Source organism: Meles meles, chromosome 21 (genome assembly GCF_922984935.1).
Source record: "Meles meles chromosome 21, mMelMel3.1 paternal haplotype, whole genome shotgun sequence".
In the NCBI taxonomy this organism is placed as follows: Eukaryota; Metazoa; Chordata; class Mammalia; order Carnivora; family Mustelidae; genus Meles; species Meles meles.
Window position 1 is genome coordinate 32151663 of NC_060086.1, and position 23163 is coordinate 32174825.

Below are 23163 nucleotides of genomic sequence, written 5' to 3' on the forward strand. Positions count from 1 at the left end.
CCAATGCACAGCTCCTCTCCCAAACCTACCTTGCCCACGGCCACGGCCGTCTTGCACGCTGGTCTAGTACTAACAGCAGCTAGCATTCACCTGAGCACAGACCCCGGTCTGGAACTGGACCTGGTACTGTCTCATTTAATCTATAGGGCAGGTATTATCATTCTCAACTTTATAGAAGGCTCAGAGAGGTTGAGTAAATCGTCCAATATCACACAGCTGACAAAGGATGAAGGCAAGATTTGCAAGGAGGCATTCTGACTCCAGAGCCCTGACAATTGTCACTACAACACACTGACTAGAGGTGCTCCACAGACACGCCAGCTTGTCCCGTTCTGCCCCAGGACCCCCATCCTTTGTCCCACCCCTGCCATCAGGAGCCTCTTCAAATGCTTTCAACAAGGGTTAGCTCCAAGACATGGAGAGGCCACATTCACATATCTTTTATACACTGTATTGTTATAATTGTTCTGTTTTATTGTTAGCTACTCTTAATCTCTTACTGGGCCTAATTTATAAATGAACCTTTCTCATAGGTATGTATGTCTAAGAAAAAGCATGTAGAGTTTGGTGGTCTCTGTGGTTTCAGGCCTCCACTTGGGGGTCTGGGAAGTATCCCAGTGGAACTATCATAGAATATATTTGGTCTTTGTCCCTGGTTCCTAGCAGAGAGCTCTGAAAGCCCTGGGTGGAATTTCCCAAGGGAAAGGAGTGTCTTTTGTCATTCCTAATGATCCCCTCGGGCACAAACGCCCGAGTTCCTGCCAGTGAGGCGATCAGAGTGGAACTACATGGTAGTGTCATGTAGGGGCTGGTCTACCAGAAAGACCAAACCTGTAATTAGAAGATGGGAGTTTTCAGTCCCTCCCTCCCTCCCCAGCCTCTGAAGAGAGAGGAAGGGGATGCAGACAGAGTTATAAAAACACTTGAACAGTGAGATTCAAGGAGTTTCTGGCTTGGTGGACACCCATGGGCTGGGCAGGCTAGTGTGCCTGGAAAGGGTATGGAAGCTCGGCATCACCCCACCATCCCTGTCTTGTGCCCCACGCCTCTCTTCCATTTGGCTGTTCCTGAGTTGTAGCCTTCAAAATAAACCAGTCCACACAAGCAAAAATGCTTTCCTAAATTTTCTGAGCCAATTTAGCAAATTATCCAGTCTAGGGGGAGGAGCGTGGGAACCCCGAAATTGTTGGCTGGACAGAAGTGTAGATACGCCGGGAAGTTGTGACAGGCATCTGAAGTGAGTGCAGTCTTGGGGGGAAGGAGCCCCTTAACTTGTGGGATCTGCCCCTAACTCCAGGAAGGTGGTGTCAAAATTGAATTAAATGGTTGGATATTCAGTTGGGGTCAGAGAATCAGAAAGATCAGATCTTTCTGATCTGATCTGATCTGATCTGATTTCATCAGAGAATCAGAAAGATCAGAGAATCAGAAAGAAGAAGGATGCATATTTGCTCAAAAACATCAAACGCTAAACCAAAGAGTTACAGAGAAGGTAAGCAATTTGCCCAAGATCACAGAGCACGTGAGTGGCTCTGCGGGGATATCAGCTTTTACCCAAATAAAGCTCTTGACCTTCGATCACTCCATTAAGCTTCCTCTAGCTGTTGCTGACTACATCACATTCCCCAGCAGCACTTGCTCCCACAGCCAAGATCTCAACCCAGGTACCATCTCTAAGTCTGGTGCTGGTTCAGCCCCAACGCCGAGCCCCTGACCACGCCGTGTTTCTCATTCACCATGCCAGCGCAGCAAGAGGAGAGGACCTCTCCAAGTTTCTCAAGATGGCTCAATGTGACCAAAGGAAAAACCAGACAGAGGGATGGCAGACGACAGATGGCTGGAGGACTGACTCCTCCAGGCAGTTAATGATGCCCTGGGCAAGTCTCCCTGAATTTAATCCGAGATCATCACAGCCTGAGACACATCCTCTCTAAATTGTCCTAGCAGCAGGTGGAATTTTCCCCTAGAATCCGAAAGGCCAGTCCGAGTGCGTCTAAGGGGCAGCACGAACACCTGGAGACAAGGAGCGACAGCAGATAATCACCCTCTCCATGGGGAAGGAGGGCGCAGAGGTCCCTTTTCATAACCTGGTCCAGCTCACCAAGCTCTATCTGGGGAAACCTCATGGGAAGCCAAAATGTTCGCTTATTCAGGCATTTTCTAAAGTGCTGCTTTCAAAGTGAAATTCAGATCTCATTTTATAATTGCACCATTTTTGTCTTGGGTCAAGCTCAAGGTCCACGACTCCTTCCTGGGATCACAGAAGGCACGGATAAGCATTCTCATGACTACATGGGAAGTGCTTACAGGAGCTGGGCTCTATACTAGTTCTTTCCGCACATTCATTCATTTGTTCCTCATTCTGACGGGTGTGAATTATATTTGTACCGGTTTTACAGATGAGGGACTCAAGGCTTAAATTTCCACAGTCTGTCCGTGGTAAGGCTGGGAGTGACTCCCTGCACCATCTGGCTCCAGAATTCACGTTGATCCTATTCTATTCTGATCCCCCAAATCCCTCTGCAGTTTGGTGAAGAAGCTCAGAAATTCCCTATCTGCCGATTCTCAGCTCGCTCACTTGATCTCTTGAAAAAATAAAAACAAAAAAAGGACACCGTGTGTTGGTTTTTCAAGGGCAAACACAGGTAGGCCATGGAGCGAGTTGAAAGTGACTGCCGCTGAATGATTATATATTAGGCTTCCGGTGATAAGCTTTTAGAAAGCTAATTGTTGTGAGTTTCTCAATAAATACGGCACCAGGTTCAATTAAAGGTCTAATCAGTGTATTTTGATAATGGACACGAAGATGAAGACAACAGATGGCTTTGGGATTTTCATGAGCCACGAGAGACCACAAACATACATTTCATTCTGATTCTGATCACGGTTAGAAGCAACTGGAAAGAGAGGTACCTGTTGCCGTTCCAGGAGCCATGCTAATGTTGGGCAGATTTTATACTTTCAGACTGAGGCCAATTCTCATCAAGAAAAAATTAGGAAAAGAAAATAAGAAGATGAGTCTCTTCTGGAAAGGCTCTGGATGTGTCTTGGTCAGGGCTCCCGCAGGAAAGCAGAACCACCATGAATTATGGGGCAAGGGATACACTGTAGGAACTGGACTTTTCACCCTTGTGGGAGGAGTTGGGGACACGCAGGTCTGGGAGGGGTGGTGGAAGACCAGAGGAGTCACCAGCCATATGAGAAGTCAGGTACATACAGCCAGCAAGGTGGGGCTGTAGAGGGAAGGCAGGTGGAGAGGTCTTTGGGAGGCTGTTGTCTCGGCTACCAAGGGTCTAAGAGATGGAGGACTGCTACTGGTAGCAGGGCCAGCCCTGGCGATGACAAACTAGTTGGGAAGTCAGTGAAAGTCAGGAGGAGCTGGAACCTCCATGCCTTCTCTATCTGATTGCCTCCTCACCCAAACATGGCGGCCCTCAGTGAATCAACACTGCACTTCCGGTTTGCCTCTCGGATCTCCCACCTTTAACCCAGAAACAGACAAGGAATGGGATTCTGGGGTTCCTGACTGAGCTAAGGTTTCAACAGACCCTCCCAGCATGGGCTAGAAGGAACAGAAATCCTCTCAAGCTCATCTGATGAAAGATAGTTTAACAACAACAACAACAACAAAAAATGGGGAGGAATGTTATCACCTTGACAGCTGGTGCCCGGATTGATCTTGGGGAAGAAAGAGTTTTTGCTCAGAATCATAACTTGACAAACAGCTGGGGTAGTGTGTCTGAGAGCCCAGGCATCTTTTGGCACTGTGGCTTCTTGGAAGCAGGTGAAACTGCTCTGCGTGAGACTGGGAGGGAGGGTGCACCTGGGTGGTTCAGTCAATTGAGCATCTGACTCTTGGTTTTGGCTCAGGTCCTTGATCTCGGGCTCCATGGTCGGCATGGAGCCAGCTTGAGATTCTCTCTCTCCCTTTGTCCCTCCCTGAAACATATCTTTAAAAAAAAAAAAAAAAAAAAGAGGGCACCTGGGCGGCTCAGTGGGTTAAAGCCTCTGCCTTCAGCTCAGTTCATGGTCCCTGGGTCCTCGGGTCAAGCCCTGCATCGGGCTCTCTGCTCAGCAGGGAGCCTGCTTCGTCCTTTCTCTCTGCCTGCTTCTCATCTCTGTCTGTCAAATAAATAAATAAAATCTTTAAAAAAAAAAAAAAGACAGGAAGGGGAAGTTGTCTTCCTGAGAACTGAGAGGTCTGAGCTAGAGTTCCAAGCAAGGTGGGTGAGCCTGGGCCCTGGAAGTAGAGAAGGGCCAGGAAAAAGCAACCGCTTGGTACAAGATGCCTAAAAGGAGCCCATTAGCAGAGAATGTCAAGCTGAGTTTTTAAATGGCTGTGAAGGGCTCAGTGCAAGCCCTTTCTGGATGTTTAGTTCGACAACTCCTCGGATGACCTGTGGGAGTAGCATAGGGCTTTGTCCTATTCTGTCGTTATGGAAACTGGTAAAGCATCCAAGTCACCTACCCACGTGGATTGGGTTCCAGGATGCAGGGAACCAAGCCTGGGGGCAGAGAAAAGCTGAGCAGGGAAACCCTGAAATTCACTAACAGCACAACGGAAAATTTTGGGTTTCCCCAGGCTGTGGCCACACAAGTGTGAGGCCTTTCTCCAAGGGTCCAGACAGCAGACACCCACGGGGTAAGAAGATACAACATCCTATAGAAGAGCGCAGTTCTGGGGCGCCTGGGTGGCTCAGTGGATTAAAGCCTCTGCCTTTGGCTCAAGTCATGATCCCAGGGTCCTGGGATCGAGCCCTGCATCAGGCTCTCTACTCAGCGGGGAGCCTGCTTTCTCCTCTCTCTCTCTCTCTGCCTGCCTCTCTGCCTATTTGTGTTCTCTGTCAAATAAATAAAATCTTAAAAAAAAAAAAAAAAAAGAAAGGCCCAGTTCAGCTGAGCTGCTTGGGGACTGGAATGGGAATGTCATGGCCAATTTCGTTCTCTGCTTTCCAGGAAGACAGTGTCTCTTGTTTGCTACTCTGAGGCAGCTGTGCTGTCCTCCTTCCTTCCCAAAGACAGGCTTTCTGTGCTCATCCACTGACTTTGGTTTGCAAATCCATCACCAAACTGGCCCAGTCTCCCTGTATCCCAAGGAGAGAGACTGAGACAGTCTGGACCAGTCAGCTCTGGCCTGCAGAGGGGTGTAAGGAGAGACAGAGACCTTAAGAATTGAGCATAGTATCCTGGCACTCACTGTCCCTCCTCCCCATCACCCATCTGAAGCTTCTGCATCCTCCCCAGGAGTCATGCATTTTTTTTTAAAGATTTTATTTATTTATTTGACAGAGAGAGATCACAAGTAGATTGAGAGGCAGGCAGAGAGAGAGAGAGAGAGGGAAGCAGACTCCCTGCTGAGCAGAGAGCCCGATGTGGGACTCGATCCCAGGACCCTGAGATCATGACCTGAGCCAAAGGCAGCGGCTTAACCCACTGAGCCACCCAGGAGCCCCGGAGTCATGCATTTTTTTATGTCCTCCCCCAGATAGCATTAAGACAGAGCTCTCATCTACACTGTTCATTCCCACGTTCCCAGGACCTGACCCATGGCAATAATATCATAGATGCCGGCTGCATGAAGGAAAGAATAAATCAACACTTGAATATCCCCAGGTGTGGAAACTCATGATCTCCCAAGTCTCCCACTTTTTATAGCTCCAAGCGTTTGGGGTGCCCTCTCTCAGGCTGAGATGGTAATCTGATTCACCAGCGGCATCTGTGTTTGATCCCAGTTGCACAAAGAAGAAACAGACTCCCTCTTCTACCGGGCAGTCCTTCAGTTGTCTTGAGACACATCTCAAGTGCCCCTAAGCCTTCTCTCCAGTCTGACATCCCTTGTCATGGAGGAGACCTTCAGTCCACCTTCCAATCTCCCTTCCTTCTCCCATGCCCCCTATTCAAGACAAATAACTATACGACTACTAACCAAGAGTGCAGGCCTAACGTCTGCTCTTACAAAGGCATCTGTTCATTTCCAAACTCGATTTCTTCCGGAAGCAGAGGGAAGTAACATTTCCTGAGCACTTACATTGTGGCAGGCACTGGTCTGGGCACTTCATGTATAAATGACTTCCTTTACTCCCCATAACCACCCTGTGCCATGCTGGAGCCATTGCCCTTTGGCAGGGGAGACAGCTGGGACTCAGAGAGGTTAAATATTTGACCAAGACTACACAGCCTGGAAATGGCAAAGCTAGAGTACATATAATCTATCCTACCTAGACGTACTATCTAACCAACGTACATATAATCTAACCTAGAGCAAGTATAGGTCTCTCTCGTGATCAGAAGGCCATGCTGTCCAAGATGAGGACACCCAGAAGTGACAACACAGGCTTCCTTCCCACTGGCAGCACCCCAACTAGGAGTGTCTTGGATTGACTTCCTATAATTCAAAACGCCTGAGGATTTTAGGGGATGGAGGACAGAAAGACCCAGAGTGGGTCAAAATTCCAGAAGGAAAAAAATAATCCACGTATCTGATCATTCAGAGAGTGGCAGCCAATTAAATAAAGTGAAAGATGTAAATCAGGATATTTACATTTCCTGGGGGATGGAGGCCAGCAAAGTTCATGGATGGGAAACACCAAGGCACACTGTCTAAGCCGTTTGTACCTTCCGTCCGTCCTTTTCTCTGTGAGCATCCTGCCTGGGAAATATCAAGGGAGGGCTGGCTCTCATGGGAAGAGACAACGTGGAAATGAAGCCAGCCCAGTCCAGCGTTATCTGCTTCCATACTGAGCGCTTAGGAAAAGCTGAACCCTCCGCTGAGATCGTCGAGTGATACCGCCGAGCCCTTCTCAAGTTCTGCTGCCATTCAAATCAGCACTGCTCCAGAAACACGCAGGGAGAGTGAGAAAACCCTTAATTGTCAGGCGGCCGTGTGTACATTACCAAGGCGCTCCCTCTCCCTCTCCCTCTCTCTGTCTCATAAGATGCCACTTCTTTGGGAGATTTCAAAAAATAATGAGAATTTAGCATAAGATCAAGCAATGTACATTCTCCACGTAGAGGGTGCCTTCCCCTCTGCTCAGCTCAGCCATGGCCCTATCTGTCACCGTCGTGGCCACGCTGAGACTCCAGCTCGATGCTGAGCCTCAATGCGATTTGCTATCGGTCTCTCCTAATGTGGCCAGCTGGATAATGTCCCTCAGAAATATGCATGGCCTAATCCCTGGAAGCTAGGAATATGGGGGACTTTGTGGGTGGAATTACATTAAGGATCTTGAGATGGGGAGATTTCCCTGGGTTATTTGGGCGGGTTCTAAATGTACTCACAGCCTCATAAGAGGGAGACAGAGTGAGATTTGGGTGAATAAGAGGGAGGAGATGGGATGATGTCATCAGAGAGAGATTTAAAGATTCCCTTCTGCTGGCTTTGACAGGGGCAGAAGGGCCCACCAGCCAAGGACTGTGAGAAACGCAGCTCTAGAAACTGGAAAACACGAGGAAAAAGATTCTCCCCTGCAGACTCCAGGAGAAGCGTGGTCCTGCGGACGCTTGATTTCAGCCCAGTGATGCCGATTTCAGACCTCTGGTCTCCAGAAGTGTAAGAGCATATATGTGTGTTATTTTAAGACACCAGCTCTGTGGGACTTTGTTACAGCAGCCATGGGAAACTCATACACTTCGCAAAGTGTCTACACGGCAAGTTGAGTGTCATGCTGTCATTCCGCTGGAATGCTATGAACTGGATCCACCATCTGTCTAACCCTCACAGGGCCAGGCCCCTCTCACTGGACTTGCCAGCCCCAGGGGAGCCCTTGCAATGGGTCAAGCACTGGGAGAAGTGGGAAGATGAGCTCTTTTTCATTGATGATGTAAGTATTCACTGTGCACCGGCTCTGAGTTTGGGCATGTGTTGGGGGCTCCCAAGACTGCTGGGAGTGAAAACAGATCAGCCTCCGTTCTCAGCAAGGCCAGTGTCTGGGAGGAGAAGGATAGTGAGCACAGACTCACGCCAATGCATGGAGATCTAAGTGGAGGGAAAGTCTTCTATGAGAAGGACAGTGGTTGGGGGGATAACACTGGACACAGACCAGGAAGTCCTGGGAAAGCTTCCCTTACCTGGATCTGAGCTCTGGAGGGAGAGGGAAAGTCAACCAGGCAAAGAGGATGGTGGGAGAAGGGGTCCAGGCAGAGGGAAGAGCATGGAAAATGGCCTCAGTGGCAGGAAAGGGCATGGAGTGTGTATGGGGTGCAGATCAGGGGTAGGGGCTGGGGCGGAGGAAGGACGAAGGAAGAACAGAAAGCAGAGGAGACAGGAATGGACCTGGCGGTATCAGGTAGGCTTGATCACAGTAACACATTCTGGAAGTGTTTAAAACTGGGAGCCATGGTCTGATTTGCATTTCCGAAGGCTCCCTCTGGCTGTGGTACCCTGCCTTGGAGGGCAGCTGGGTAGAAGGCTGGGAGGTTCTTGAGATCAGGGACAGAGATGGGAATGCGCACTTGGGTGTTGGCCATGACAATGGAGGAAAGTGGACAGTTTTTAAAACTACTTTAGGGGGTAAAATGGACTCAGTTTGGGGATGGATTGAATACGCAAGGCGGCAAATTGGAAGGAGTCAAGAATGATGTCTGACTTCAGCATTTGGCCTTTCCGTGGTGTATGGTGGTGCCGGGCCGCCTGCAGAGCTGTGCTTGTTGGGGGCAGGCCTGGGAGATGGCATGGGGATCATGAGTTTGGACTTGGACATACTGGGCTCGATGTATCTGAGACATTGATGCAAAGATATCCAAGATCATAAACTTCCTTCCCTTTCTTAGCCTTTTTCCTTTAAAAAGGGACATGTAGGGGTGCCTGGGTGGCTCAGTCAGTTGAGTGTCTGAGAGAGTCTGTATGAGAGTTTCTTTAGGGCAGTGCTAGGTTGATGGAAATGTACAATAGTGTGGATGCTTTCCAATAGAACAGCCATTAGGCTTAGTCGATGAATGAGCCCTTTAAATACAGTAGCACTAATGAAGGACTATACTTTTCATTTTATTTCCATAAATTTTAAATTGAAATAGCCACATGAAGCTTGGGCTTACCCCGTCATACAGAGCCACTCCAGGGTATTCCCAATGTAGAAACTACTGGTTATGGAGTAAGTATATGCTCATTTTTACTAGGTAATTCCAGATTGTTCTACAGAGTGCTAGAGCCAATATCCCTTGATCTTAATCAGCTTTCTCCAACTTCCTAGGTCTTTGCTAGCCTGAGAAGGCATCCAGATGGAAGTTTCTCAGAATAAACAGGGCTGTGATAGTCAGGATTCTCCCACAGAACAGAAGCAGTAGAAGAGTTGATTGACTGACTGAGCGATTGATTGTTTCATTATAAGGAAGGGGCTCACTTGATCCTCAAGGCCGAGAAGTCCCAAAATCTATCGTCAGCCACCTGGAGACGTAGGAGAGCCGATGGTATAGCTCCAGGCCAAAAGCTGGCAGGCTCAAGCCCCAAGAAGAGTTGATTTTTCAGTTCAAGTCCACAGGGAGGAAAAGATCGATATCCCAGCTGCTCGGTAAAGCAGGCAAATTTCCCGCTTTCTCAGCCTTTTTGTTCTTTTCAGGCCTTCAGTGGGTTGCACGAGGCCACCCGCACCTGGAAAGGCAATCCGCTTTACTCCGTCCACTGATCCAATATCTCATCTCACCCAGAACCCCCTGGCATGGACTCCCCAGAATAACGTATAACCAAATGTATGGCGACCCCACAGCCCCAGTGAAGCTGACGCATAACCTTCACCATCACAAGAGCCTACCGTTGTGATCTCCCTCCCAGCTCACCAGCACACAGGACGCTCAACTCAGCTCCTCAGAGGTAAGAGAACCGAGTCCTTGGATGGTAAGACCATCTGAGTTCCCCGAGAGAAGAGTTTCCTTTCCTGAAGGGCGTTCTGACTGCAAAAGGCGACTTGGAACAGCAGAAACTTGTGGAGCGAGGGAACATAATCTTTCTCCATTTGATCAGCCCAGTTTCCCACGCCCATCCCTACCTCCTGGCATGCTTACGAATTCAGGAGGATCTTTCCACTCTGAGGTCCAACCTTCAATGTCCTCCATCCTCTCTCCTTCTCCCTCCATTTCCCTACCCCTCCCTCTTTCCCCCCCCCACCCCGAGATCCTCAAATCTGTGCACATTTTGTCCAAAAAAAAAAAAAAAAGTGCTTTTCACATCGTCTGCATTGAGAGCATCTCTTCCCACCTGATACCTATAGCGGCTCTCTCAACAGTGACCTGTTCTTAGAAGATGCTATTTAAAATCCGGAGTACAACGGGTGTGAGGCAGAATTCCCGAATGTGGCTAAGAGGTGTCAAGTTACATAAACGCGCAGGCTTCATTTTGCCCTTGGCTTGAAGCTCTTCCTAAAGGACTTGAGAATTGCCAGCTCGTTGAAGACGGAAAAAAAAAAAAAAAAGCAGGTGTATAAAACATTTTTAAAAATAACACGGGTGATAATAAAGTCAAGGCCCCGGGATGGAGCTGGTCTTACTGGTGGAGAGCTGCTCCCCAGTTTCCCGGGGAGAGGAGCGTGTTCTGGGTATTCTCTGGGGATGACTCAGCACCCTGATCTCCTGTGATCCCTCAAAGCAGGGCGTTAACAGTGAAAGGGAGGGATTGCTTATTTCCTTAGGAGGAAAAGCCACCTACTTTCAGACACGTCCTCTCTTTTCATCTCCTGCTCTCTTGCTGCCAGAAAAGCGTCGATGCCCCACTGTACAGAGGGAGAAACTGAAGCTGAAACACAGCTAAAAATCTGCTCCAGGGACACACGGTTGGTAACAAGTCGAAATTGGGGTTCAGGGGCGCCTGGGTGGCTCAGTGGGTTAAAGCCTCTGCCTTCTGCGTGGGTCATGATCTCAGGGTCCTGGGATCAAGCCCCACACCAGGCTCTCTAGAGTCTGCTTCCTCCTCTTTCCCTTTCTGCCTGCCTCTCTGCCTATTTGTGATCTCTCTCTGTCAAATAAATAAATAAAATCTTAAAAAGAAAAAAGAGAAAGAAAACTGGGGTTCAAAGTTAGTTGAGAGACGCTCATAGCATGGTGGTTGGGATGGATGCTGGATCCAGAGTACTTGGGAGAAACCAGTATCTGCTACTTAATGGACACTGGTCAACCCCAGGCAAGTTACTTGACCTCTCTGTGCATTAGTTTCCACCTCCTCTATAAGATGGGAAGTAGCGGGGTGGGACGTGGCTGCTACCTACCTCTAGAGTTGTAGTGAGGATTAAATGTGTCAATGCACGTAAAATATTTAGAATGCTGCTCAGCCTAGCAAAGTATTTGGAACGCAGCTGTTCACAACTCATGCGCCTTCTATCCTTCCCACCTGACTCTCTGCGGTCTGGATCCTAGGGCTTGACCTCTCCACCATGCTGGGTACTACTTAATGAAACCAAGTGACTGGGGTTCAAGCAGTGGCTCTGGAAACAGCAGAAAGTGAGTGCTATGCTCCTGAAATCCATCCTGCACAAGCCCGCCTCCACTCCCCACTGCGGGGCTGACACTCCCTGATTAAAACCCGCCACTGCCCAGGGCTAGCCGAGAGACAGAGCATGCTATCCCTTTTATGAAAATCCGGCAAGCGGGTGTAAAATGAAGATAACCACCCCCTGCCCCTGCTCAGAGGCGTAAGATTCTTAATTATCTGAAGCCCAGAGAAACGGCAGGGCCGGGATTGTTCGGAGACGGCAGGAGAGCCCAGGCAGGCGAGCACGGGCAGCTGAGTTAGGAAAAGCTAATGGTGTGATTCAGTACCTGGAATTAAAGGTGAGAAAGTGAGTCTGAGCTTGGTGACAGCCCAGGTGGGACAGGCAAGAGGGAGTGGCAGGGACCCAGGGCAGCGGCAGAGGGACGGGAGGTGGGTGGCACGGAGGATCAAGGAGAGAACAAAGCAGACTCCAGGCTTTACCTCCGGGACATTTGGTACCTATTACAGGGGTGTGTTTGTGATACGGAGGGTTTACTGACTCATTCAAATGAAGCTCATAAAATCACCATACTTCACGTGGGAGAGCTCCAGCAGCCATGTAGCAACCTGGAAACCAGAGGAGAAGCTGAGGAAGATGGAAAAGATAACGCTGTGCCCCCCCAAGGTCAACTCATAGCCCTTCCCCAAGCCTGACTTTGTGGGTCTTAGTCAAGGCGAATAGGGAGTTGCCCTAGGGTGCCTGGGTGGCTCAGTGGGTTAAGTCACTGCCTTTGGCTCAGGTCATGATCCCAGCATCCTGGGATCGAGTCCTGCATCGGGCTCCTTGCTCAGCTGGGAGCCTGCTTCTCTCTCTGCCTCTGCCTGCCTCTCTGCCTGCTTGTGTGTTCTCTCTCTCTTTCTGACAGATAAATAAAATAAATAAAATCTTTTAAAAAATAGGGGGTTGCCCTGATTTGTCCTTTCATTAGTAGGTACTTTTCATAGATGACGTGATCACGTGGGCTCAGGGCTGGCCCGCAGGAAAGGCTCACTGAATGTTGACTGCGGTGCCCCCTCAGAACCTTGTAGAGTACTGCCAAGAATTCCTGGGACGTTGACTTGCAAACCTGGCCATCTATCTAAATTAAAGCTCATCATTTTGGGTTCCAAATAAATTGCTTCTCTCCAGAGAAAGAGTGTGGAAAAGTTCTGATGGAGTCCGGTTCACTAAACCTCCCTCAGTAAAATCCTTTCCATTTCTACCACACTTAATTCAAGATGGCGGAGCACGACAAAACCCAACGTGGGATTGCACAATCGTGGGATTGTGGGTGTCCAACGAGGAGTTTGCCCTTGCATTCTAGAAGTGCTGGGCAAAGAAGAGAGGGAATAAAGAGTAAACAGCAGTTCTTCTATGCTCTGTCATGGGCCCAAGGTCATCCACTGAGGACACGGGAGAGCCAGGACGACCCCTGACTCTACTCCTGAATCCATGCTAGTTCCCCGGGGATTAGGTAAATCTCCTTCTACTTCTTCACCATCCTGGCAAGAAGAAAGGTTGAACCAGCAAGACAAGAACATGGAAGTCCATGAAAGAAAAATGTTAAACTTTGGGGGTGTTGGGGCAGTAGCCATTGGGACCATTCTTGAAACAATCAATACAGCAGGAGACAGTAAAAGTGTGGACACCGGCAACCGTGAAATGTGGTCTGACTCACACAGTCTCCACAGGAGCTGCGGGGTATTAACTTGATTACTTCGGAGCAGGTGTGACAAAACCAATCTCATCCTGGTTATTACAGCTACAATCCTGGGGACAGTTTCAGTCAACGGCTGTCACCTTCCTGTCACTCAGAGCTTCCCCGCCTGAGCCTGCCAATGCTTAGTATGGTCTGAAATTCTGTTTCCCTCTTACCCTGTGCCAGGGGCCCTCGTGTTTGTGTGTGGGGGGGGGGGAATTGTTGGGAAAGGATGGAATGTGCACATTCTGCAAATATTAATTGCCCTAATAAATGCTAAGCCCTATTCAAGAGGCTGGGAAGATCGAACAGCGAGGAAGATGAAAAGATACCTACCCTTGTGGTGTATACTCCTTAAAGAATTTCCATCCTTCCTCCCCACCCCACTTCCTCCCTTCCCTCATTCACTCACTGAATCAATACTCTGGGATCACTGCCTCCTAGCTCAGCTTCTGATTAGCTAATGCAACCGTAGGCAAATTTTTTAACCTCCGATTTTCTCTTCTTTAATAGGGATGGGAGAATAGGAACCCTATAGCTGTGTGAGGGCCTGGCTCCGAGAAAGAGACGCGAAACTGAATTCAGGAATGGCCCCCACCTGGCCTGCTAGCCCTGTGCGGGTCTGAGTGGGCAGTGATCTCCATCCTGTGGTCCCTGGGTCCATCGCGCACCTCGGAGATTGAGAAGGTGGGTACACCTTCAGGCAAGGTTACGTTCTATACCAGGCTGGGCCTGGTGGGGTAAGCTGTCAGAAGATCCCACTATTGTCTACAGGCTCCTAACAAGTCTCCCTGTTCCCTGGCGGCCCGGGAGCTGGCCCCTCCCCTGGAGAACGGCACTGAGTCCCCTCTTAGGTCCTGACTACACTGACATCCTTCTGTATCCTTTGAATAACTTGATTTAGTCCATCTACTGAGGCGTGGGTGGTACAGTGGTGAGACTAGCTGCTTTCAATTTATCCCTAAGTGGGCATGAAGGGGAAATTGAGTGAGTCAAGAATGTCAGGCTGTGCTTGACCCAGAGCTGGACCCTACACAATAGTTGTTCTCGTCATTGTGTGCTCACCATGTGCCAGGCTTGGGCCAGATGCTGGGGATAATGGGCCTGCACACACCCACACGGGATGCAAAGGTCAGGAAATGCAAAGTGACAGCCATTATTCCTGCAGCCCCAAGAGCAACCTCTGCTCCCTCTTGAGCACCCGGGGGCCTGAAGGGAACTCAGAAGTTTTCTGTCTTCCTTTCTTTTCTTTTTTTTTAAAAAGAGGGAGCTTCCCTGAGAGCAGAAATTGGTAGAGGGAGAGACAGAATCTTTTTTTTTTTTTTTAAGATTTTATTTATTTGAGAGAGAGAGAGAGCAGGGGTGGGGGGGGAGGGCAGAATCAGATTTCCCATTGAGCAGGGCCGCCAATATTGGGCTCAATTCCAGGACTCTGAGGTCATGACCTGAGCCAAAGGTGGATGCTTAACCGGCTGGGCCACTCAGGTGCCCCAATTAAAAGTTATATATTAAGTAATAGAAGAACAGTCAAAAAACTATCCATCAGAATTAATAAAAACCATTACTATTAGCATAGGTCATTTTTATGAATGGGGATTAAAGGTAGAAAGGAGGAAGAAAGACTTAATTTGCATGTACCCGTACACCTCGTTCTACTGTGCTTCGCTTTATGGTGCTTCAGAGATCCCGCATTTTTTACAAATGGAAGGTTCAGGGCTTCGGTGGAAGAAGTCGGTGCAGATGTGGCGGGACTAGCAAGAAAACTGGAATGAGAAGTGGAGCCGTAAGATAGGACTGAATTGCTACCATGTCTTGATAAAACTTTCAACTGATAAGGAGCTGCTTCTTGTGGACGAGCAAAGACGGGGTCTGGAGGACTGACTCCGGTTTGGAGAAGTTCTGCTATGGGTGAAATGCAGTCAAGAAGCACCACATGTGGGCCCCTGGGTGGCTCAGTGGGTTAAAGCCTCTGCCTTCAGCTCAGGTCATGATCCCAGGGTCCTGGGATCGAGCCCCGCATCAGGCTCTCTGCTCCGTGGGGAGCCTGCTTCCTCCTCTCTCTCTGCCTGCCTCTCTGCCTACTTGTGATCTCTCTCTGTCAAATAAATAAATAAAATCTTTAAAAAAAAAAAATTCACCTGACTCACTTTATAGCGAGTTCTGCTTTACTACAGGGGCCCGGAACCGAACCCACAATACCTCGAAGGCACACCTGTATTATTCAGAGACTGTGATTATCCCTAACTGTCTTGCTGCGACTGAACTGTCAACCATTCCATACTTCTTGGGTTTTCCCTTTGCCCGGAGTCGATCCAGAAGGAGGGTCTGCACGGAGATGTCAGCATCGCCCCATCCTATGCATGGATCCTGGCTGTGTCTCTCTACTCGTTTCCATGCGGTGATTCGACCCATTGCTTGCCTCTCTGGGGGCTGTCCCCGAGAATCTGTGTCTAGTTCCGTGGTCTCCTGCGCAAAGACCCAGAACTTCCCGCCACTCCTCTGTACTTGGGTGACCCACAGGCAATTGAAATTGAAATTGAAATTCCTGTCTGGTCCTGGCTATCTTGGGGGTTGGAATCACCTGACTTAGTCAAACACCTGGTCTTAGTCAATGCTTCTCCCACACAACCAATCCTTCCTCAAAGTTCTTTTGAAAAACGAAAACCAAAAAAACAAAACAAAACAAAAAAACCAAAACCCCCAAAACCCCCAAAAACAGAAAACCCAGGAGGAGGAAGGGATTGTTTCTCCACATTTATGTATGTACTAGTTTCGCTTATCCCCAGGTCAAAGGGAAGGTGTTTTTTATTCGTATTTTTATTGCATAACAGGCCTCAGTGAAATCAGTGAAAGAAAGAAGGGAATGTGTACCTTCCCGCGCCCGCCCAGAAGGTGTGATGCTGCTGTTTTTTTCCAGTGGAGGCTGGGTCAAATCTTGTGATTCCAGGGTTGCCGGTGACCCCAGGAGAGGTATCATCATTTCCCCCCATTTCACAAGTCAGGGAAATGAAGCCCAGAGAGAACCTACCCCAGACTCTCCCAGCTTTTTTGGATCTCATAACTATCTGAACCCAGAGGCTGTGCTCTTAACGACACGGACACACGTACCACCACTGGGTCCCCGTGTCTGCCTATCTCTCTTCCCTTTTCTCTTCTCAAAAACAAACACAGAAGGAGCTTGGGCTCTTGGAGTCTTTGAGTCAGACTGGCTTGAATTCAATCCCAACTTCAGGGTCTTGTTTAAAATGAAAGACTCTTTGGGGCACCTGGGTGGGTCTGGTCGGTTGAGCCTCCAACTCTTGGTTTCAGCTCAGGTCATGATCTCAGGGTGGTGAGATGGAGCCCTGCACTGGGCTTTGTGCTCAGCACCAATACTACTTAAGATTCTCTCTTTCTCCCTCTGCCCCTCCCACCTCTTGCTCAGCACCCCCCCCCCCAAGTAAATCATCAATCAATCAATCAGTCATAAAATGGAAGACTCTGATACCCATTCCTCTAGGCAGTTAAATATACATAAAGCCTTTATCCCAGCACCTGTTCCCGGTAGCTTCTCTGGGTGTCCTCCCCTCCCGGCCACTTTCTTTTCTCAGCCACCTCCCCGAGGCACTCACATAAACCTGAGCTCAGACTCCCGGCGGACCAAGACTTCCCGGAGGCGCTGAATTTTCGCCATCTCCAGCTCTATCTCCTCGGGCATCATGGTTGTCTCTGCCATGGAGATGATGTCCAGCTGATCTGCGCAGGAGACACGAAACGTGGGTGTCAAGTAACCAAGGCCACCGGGTTTCTGAGGACCATCCTTGTCCTCAGTCCAGGGAGCAGTCTTGCCCCAGCTCCCTGGGCGCACCCCGAGGGCACCCAGATGGCCCTCTGAGCCACACCTGTGCATTTAGGAGTCATACCTTTGGAAACCAGAAAACACGCCTTCCATGGGAATCCTGTTAGGATGGCAAGAGGAGGCTTAGACGGGCTCGCCAAACCTGCTTGCGGGTATCCATGTGGCTTTACGGTCCCTGCCTGGTCCCAGCTCCTGACCCTCTCTTTGTCCCTTGTCCCAGTTTCAAGACCAAGGGCGACTTCAGGCAGAAAATCATTTTATTATCATTCTTTTATAGCAATACTATGATCTTACAGGAATACTAAGTAAGGTAAGGAATAATAATAGGAAGAATACGAGTTTGTTGTAGAAAATTCAGGTCATACAGTTAGGCAAAAAAAAGGAACGAAGGAAAGAGTCATCCATACCCCCACTGAGAGAACCCCAGAGAGAATCACAATCCACATGTTGATGGAAATTCTTCCTGCCTCATATTTCTTTGATGTACATTCTTCCCATATATATATATGATAATTTTATTTTTTTTAAGGATTTTATTTATTTGACAGAGATCACAAGTAGGCAGAGAGACAGACAGAGAGGGGTGGGGAAGCAGGCTCCCTGCCGAGCAGAGAGCCCGATATAGGGCTTGATCCCAGGATCTGGGACCTGACCTGACCCAGATCATGACCTGAGCCGAAGGCAGAGGCTTTAACCCACTGAGCCACCCAGGCACCCCTATAAATAATAATTTATATGATTAGAATAACTATATATCATATAACTATATATGATAACTTATATGATTAGAATAACTAGATGATTATATATTATATACGTGGTATGCATATTTAGGGTAATACTTCTGGGCTTTTTTCATGCTTTCATGTGGAACGAAGTGGAATTTCATTGCAAATGAATTTTACATTTCGTCACATTTGCATTTCATTACAGATGAAGTTTCCAAATGGAATATTACTCAGCCACGAGGAAGGAGGATATCCTTGATATCCTTTGGGCCAACATGGATGGATCTTGAGTGCCTTATGCTAAGTGAGGAAAGTGAGACAAAGACAAGTTCTGTATGGTTATGCTTACATGTGGAAGCTAAAAAGTCAGACTTGTAGAAAAGAGTAACATGGTGGTTCCCCGGGGAATGGGAGGGCGGGTAAAATTGATGTAGTTTAACATTTCTTAAGGATACAAACTTGCAATAAGGAATAAATACACATACTTTTTTTTTAAAAGATTTTATTTATTTATTTGAGAGAGATACAGAGATAATGCTATGAGAGAGCATGAGCGGAGAGAGAGGGAGAGAAGCAGCTGAGGTCATGATCTCATGATCTCCCTTCCCGCTGAGCAGGGAGCCTGACGTGGGGCTCGATCCCAGGACTCTGGGATCATGGCGTGAGCTGAAGGCAGACGCTCAACCGACTGAGCCACCCAGATACCCCAACACCCATAACTTAAAAAAAAAGAAAACTGGAAAAATGTATGCTAAAATGTTAGAGTAGTTAAAAATGTCCACAGACACCCACACCATTGTACACCTATATTTCCACCATTACGCAGGTCCAGTTCCATAGAAAGCTAGGGTCTCACACTTCATTACCTGTTCTTTTCACGTAACATATCATGAGCATTTTCCCACATCCTTGGATGTTCCCCCCACCGCAGCAGTGGGAAAGGTGGCGTGGTCTTCTATTTGTGGCTGTATCGTGAATCACTCCACCAGCCCCCGGACGTTTAGGTTGTTTTCCATTTCCCCCACCATAATCAGCCCTGTGATGAGCCTCCTCAACGCTCAGTCCTTGCGTGCATCTCGGAGGTGACTTTAGGCCACGTTGCCGGCGTGAATGGCTGGTTTTAAAGGCTGCAGTATCCCAGGATCTTTCATGGGTGGAGAAAAAAAAACAGAGGGGAGGATATAACGTTGCTCTAACTGAGGCCGACTGCACACGACCCACATCTTGCTCCTTCTGTCTACGCCCAGCACTTTCTGCTGCCTGGCGTCTGTCTTTTTCCTTACCTCCAAGTCAATGGTTTGGAAAGCTGCCCTCTCTCTACCTATCTCCCTCCTACGACCTGAAGCCTTGACCCCTGATCCGGACCCCTGACCTAGGGGCTGGGGATTTGTGATTTGCAGATTTCTCTTAAGTTGAGTACTTCCGGCTTGGATCTCGAACCGTTGCCCGCTGCCGGAACGCTACCGGAAGCCCACACGGCTGCTTTCTCATCTCTGGGAAACTCCTGACCCTCAGTTCTCCACTGGATACCAGGTTTGGGGTAAATTGCCTTCCCTCATGTGCCCCCTAACACGTCTGTTCCATAAGCCTCCTCTTTGCCCATCAGAACTCTCCGTCTTGCTGAGGAAGTAGGAGGAAGGCTATGACCTACCAGTGATTGCCACCTTGAAACGAATGGTCTCCCCAATGCTCTCGGAGGTAATTTGCAATTTGTAAGAGAGAAACCAAGGGGCAAAACCAAGAAACGAGTCAGGGCAAAGAAACTGTGGTATCGCTGCCCTAGGCCTGCTGGAGATCCTGTCTCCACTCAGCTCAGCCCCTCAGAGGAACAGCTGCTTCTCTTTATACTTTCTGAGAACTCCCAGGTTTCCCAGCATGGACAGGGCACGGTGTTGAGCCAGGAGGAGGGCCGGGTGTCTAGTTGGGTGGTGGGGAGGTGGGCAGATGGAGGACATGCTAAATCGGGGCTCTTCTCTATGCCCTCCCACAGCCCTCCAAGCATGGCATGTCCTGAAGACGAGCCTGCGGTCAGGCTGGGATGGCAGTGGAAACGGGGGTGGAAGGAGAGACAAGGAGAATGGAAGGGGTGAGAGTCAGAAAGAAGAGGGAGAGGGAAGGGGATCCGAGGAGCTGTCTCAGGCCTGGGACTTGGGAAGAGGGACAGGTGTCCAAGGAGGAATTTTAGGAATTGTCCATGTGACATGCTGAGTCAGGATCTCAAGGCTCCTGGAATCAGATCTGGGGCCTTATTGTGGCCACCCCTCCCTGAGACTGGATGGCTTCTGGGGCTGGGGCACCGAGGCCAGACCTGAGGAAAGAGGGAGGAGGGAAGATACAGGATAAAAGCAGTAATGTTAATTGAGCGTTATGTGTGCCCAGCTCCAACCAGGCTGGAGGCCCAGGTCGAAGGAGCATGGACTCTGGGCACAGGGCAATAGAGGGTTGTAGGGACCAGGGATGAGGTGGGGGGGGCATTTAGGAGTCAGATGGCTGGGGTTTGAGTCCCAGCTCTGCCCCTCACTACCTGTGTGGCCCTGGAGAGTTCGTTGACATCTCGTGACTCAGTTTCCTCCTGTGTCATGTGAGGACACCCAGGGCAGTTGTGAGGATGGAATTAACGGAGGCCCATCAGTCTCCATGTGTGGTTACGATGCCCTTGGCCATCACCACCAGCCCGCTCTGCCCTGCCCTCTCTTTTAGTCCTCACCATAAACCAGCAAGATCAAGATGTTCTCTGTGGAACAAATAAGGAAACAAAGGCTCAGAGCTGGCTAGGGAAGGAGCTGAGCCCTCATCTACCTCCAAAATGCAGGTACTTCACCCCATCACCACTGCCCTTTATGCAAGCAGATGTTTTAAGACCAACTCCTGCTGTCCGATCCTCATCTTAGAGTCAAGGTCAGTGTCTTAGTTTCCCAGGCCTGCTGGAACAGATCAACAACATTTGGTTGGCTCAAAGCAAAGGGAATTTATTTTTTCTGAGTCCTGGAGGCCAGAAGTCCCAAATCAAGGTATCAGCAGGGCTGTGCTCTCTCCAAAGGCTCTGTGGAGGGGCCCTCCCTGCCGCTTCCAGACTCTGGTGGCTCCTGGCCATTCCTGGCCTGTGGCAGCATCTCCGTAACCTCTGCTCTCCATGTTCACGGGGCCATCTTCCCTGTGGCTCTGCATGTCCTTCTGGGTTTTTTTCTGTAAAGACCCTATTTTCAAATAACGTCACATTCTGAGGTTCTGTGTGGATGTGAATTGGGGGAGGGCACTATTTAACCCAGCACAGGGATGAACGGCCACAGGCTTGCAAGTTCCCTGAAGGCCACGTTCCCTCCTGGGGAGCCTTGATCACTGCACCTGGATCCAGCCCTCGCTGGAAGCAGCCAGGGTCCCAGGAAGCAGCCAGGGGGAGGGGCAGAGGTAGAGATCCATGGTCTGAAGCCAGTGGTAGCTGTGTGACCTTCAATGAGTCCTTTACCTCTTAGCATCTCTTCCTGCCTTTTCCAGTAGCTACCATGTTCTGTGCTGTGCTGAGGCTTTATATGATCTCATTCCATCCCTGTTTTATACCTGATGAATCAGAGGCTTCCAGAAGGAAGGGACTTGGCCAACATCATACAATCAGAATGTTGCAGAGACAGAATGCAAACCTAGGGCTCAATCTCTCTCTCTCTCTCTCAAACACATCATATAGCCTCTGGGCCAGGGCTAAAGACATTTGTGGTTGGGAAAGTGTGTCATTAACCACCCCCGCAGAGATAAGTATCCTCATTTCTCACTTGTGGTTCAGATGCGCAGATTTCCATGGACAGAGGTTGAAAACAGCCACATACCCTGGGGCAAAGACTTGGGACAAAGACTTACTCACACCCCATGGATTGGCATTTTACCTCCCTCCTCGAGGGAGGATGGAGGAAATGGCACAGCCAGTCTCCAGGTACTGAGAGGAACATTCAGCCTTGACCCGGCTGATAACTGTGTTGAAAAGTCTTGCTCGTGAGTGCTTTCCTTCTCCTGGAGGAAGGAGCAGGCCCTGTGCTGGGCTCACGATAAGCCTCATGTCAGTTAATCTTCACAGCATCCTGGGTAACTGGCCCCCTGCCTGATTGTGCAAATAAAGTTTTATTGAAGTGCTGGCCATGCTCATTCATTTACATATTACGGCAGCTTCCACTTTACAAGAACAGAATGCTAGAGTTTTAACAGCAACAGAGACCACATGGTCTCTGAGGTTTTATAAACTCAAATATTTGCTGTCTGGCCCTTTACAGAAAAACACCTGCCCTAGAGGGTAGATACTATAATTTCCTTTTTAAAGATTAAAAAAAAAAAAAAAAAAAGGTTTACCCAGTAACAAGAAGAGCTAACATTGATTAATATTTATCAGATTTTAGGATCAAATCACCTTATTTGATTCTCAAAACAGCCCTATTTAATTGCACCCCCATTTCACAGACAAGCAAGATGAAGCTCAAGAAAAGGAATAAGAAGAGCTGAAATTTCCAGTCAGATGTGTCCTACTCCAAAGCCCTTGTCGTAATAATCACATTCATTTAAGAACTACCTCCCCACTTAAGAACTATCATCATCATCTTGACAAGAGAGAAAATTGAGCATATGGGGCGTCGCTGTTCTCAAGTGTTAGCAGGCGTGGTGATTATCTGAGTAGCTTGCTAAAAAGGTGGATTCTCTGCTTCTACCCCCAGAGGTTCCCCCAGGGATTAGGCTAAAACAGGGCTGGGGAGTCGTGTTCAGGGAACTTCCGTAGAAAGTCTCCAGGCCAGACCCTGAGAAACGCTGGTACAGGTTTTAAATAAATGAGCGTCACACGCAGTCGGCTGCTTTTCAGTCTGAACTTGCAAACAGAGCTGGCGTGATGGAAACCTTCCCGACACCATTTTCCAGCTAGAGGGCGGGCATCCAACAGCTGCCGATGAGCATGTCCATGAGGACAAATCCTGGAAAAAGATGGATAAGCAGGGCGCCTGGGTGGCTCAGTGGGTTGGGCATCTGCCTTCGGCTCAGGTCATGAGCCCAGGGTCTTGGGATCGAGTCCTGCATCAAGTCTGGCTCCCTGCTCAGCAGGAAGTCTGCTTCTCCCTCTGCCTGTCCACCCCCCACCCCCAACTCGTGCTCTCTCTCTGTCTCTCTCTCTCAGATGGATAAATAAAATCTTAAAGGAAAAAAATGACAGACAAGCTAGAGAAGACATGCCCATGAGGCTCCAGGACTGCTGTATAGAGAAAGAATCAAGCACTAAAGCAAGGAGGTCCCCAGGGCTCCAGCTGGGACTGCCGTCACTGAGCTCCTGGGATCTGAGTCACTTCTGGGGGATGAGGCAGCTAAATCCATCTTTTTATCCCCAAATGCCACATCAGGGAAATGCATGGCTCACAAGCCCTGCAGCCCCTGCTAATCAGAGCTGAGCACTGGGCATGACTGAGGCACACCTGCACGTCTTACCATATACCTTGA

The 23163-nt window shown here is 49.0% G+C and overlaps 1 protein-coding gene across 1 annotated transcript in view; it reads right to left on the minus strand.

Moving 5' to 3' along the window:
- Positions 1-23163, minus strand: part of BMERB1 (bMERB domain containing 1) — a 106215-nt gene that overhangs the window by 24286 nt on the left and 58766 nt on the right. The window contains exon 2 of the mRNA XM_045993651.1: positions 16746-16869. Coding sequence (XP_045849607.1) covers positions 16746-16869 — 124 coding nt within the window. The remainder of the gene's footprint in view (positions 1-16745; positions 16870-23163) is intronic.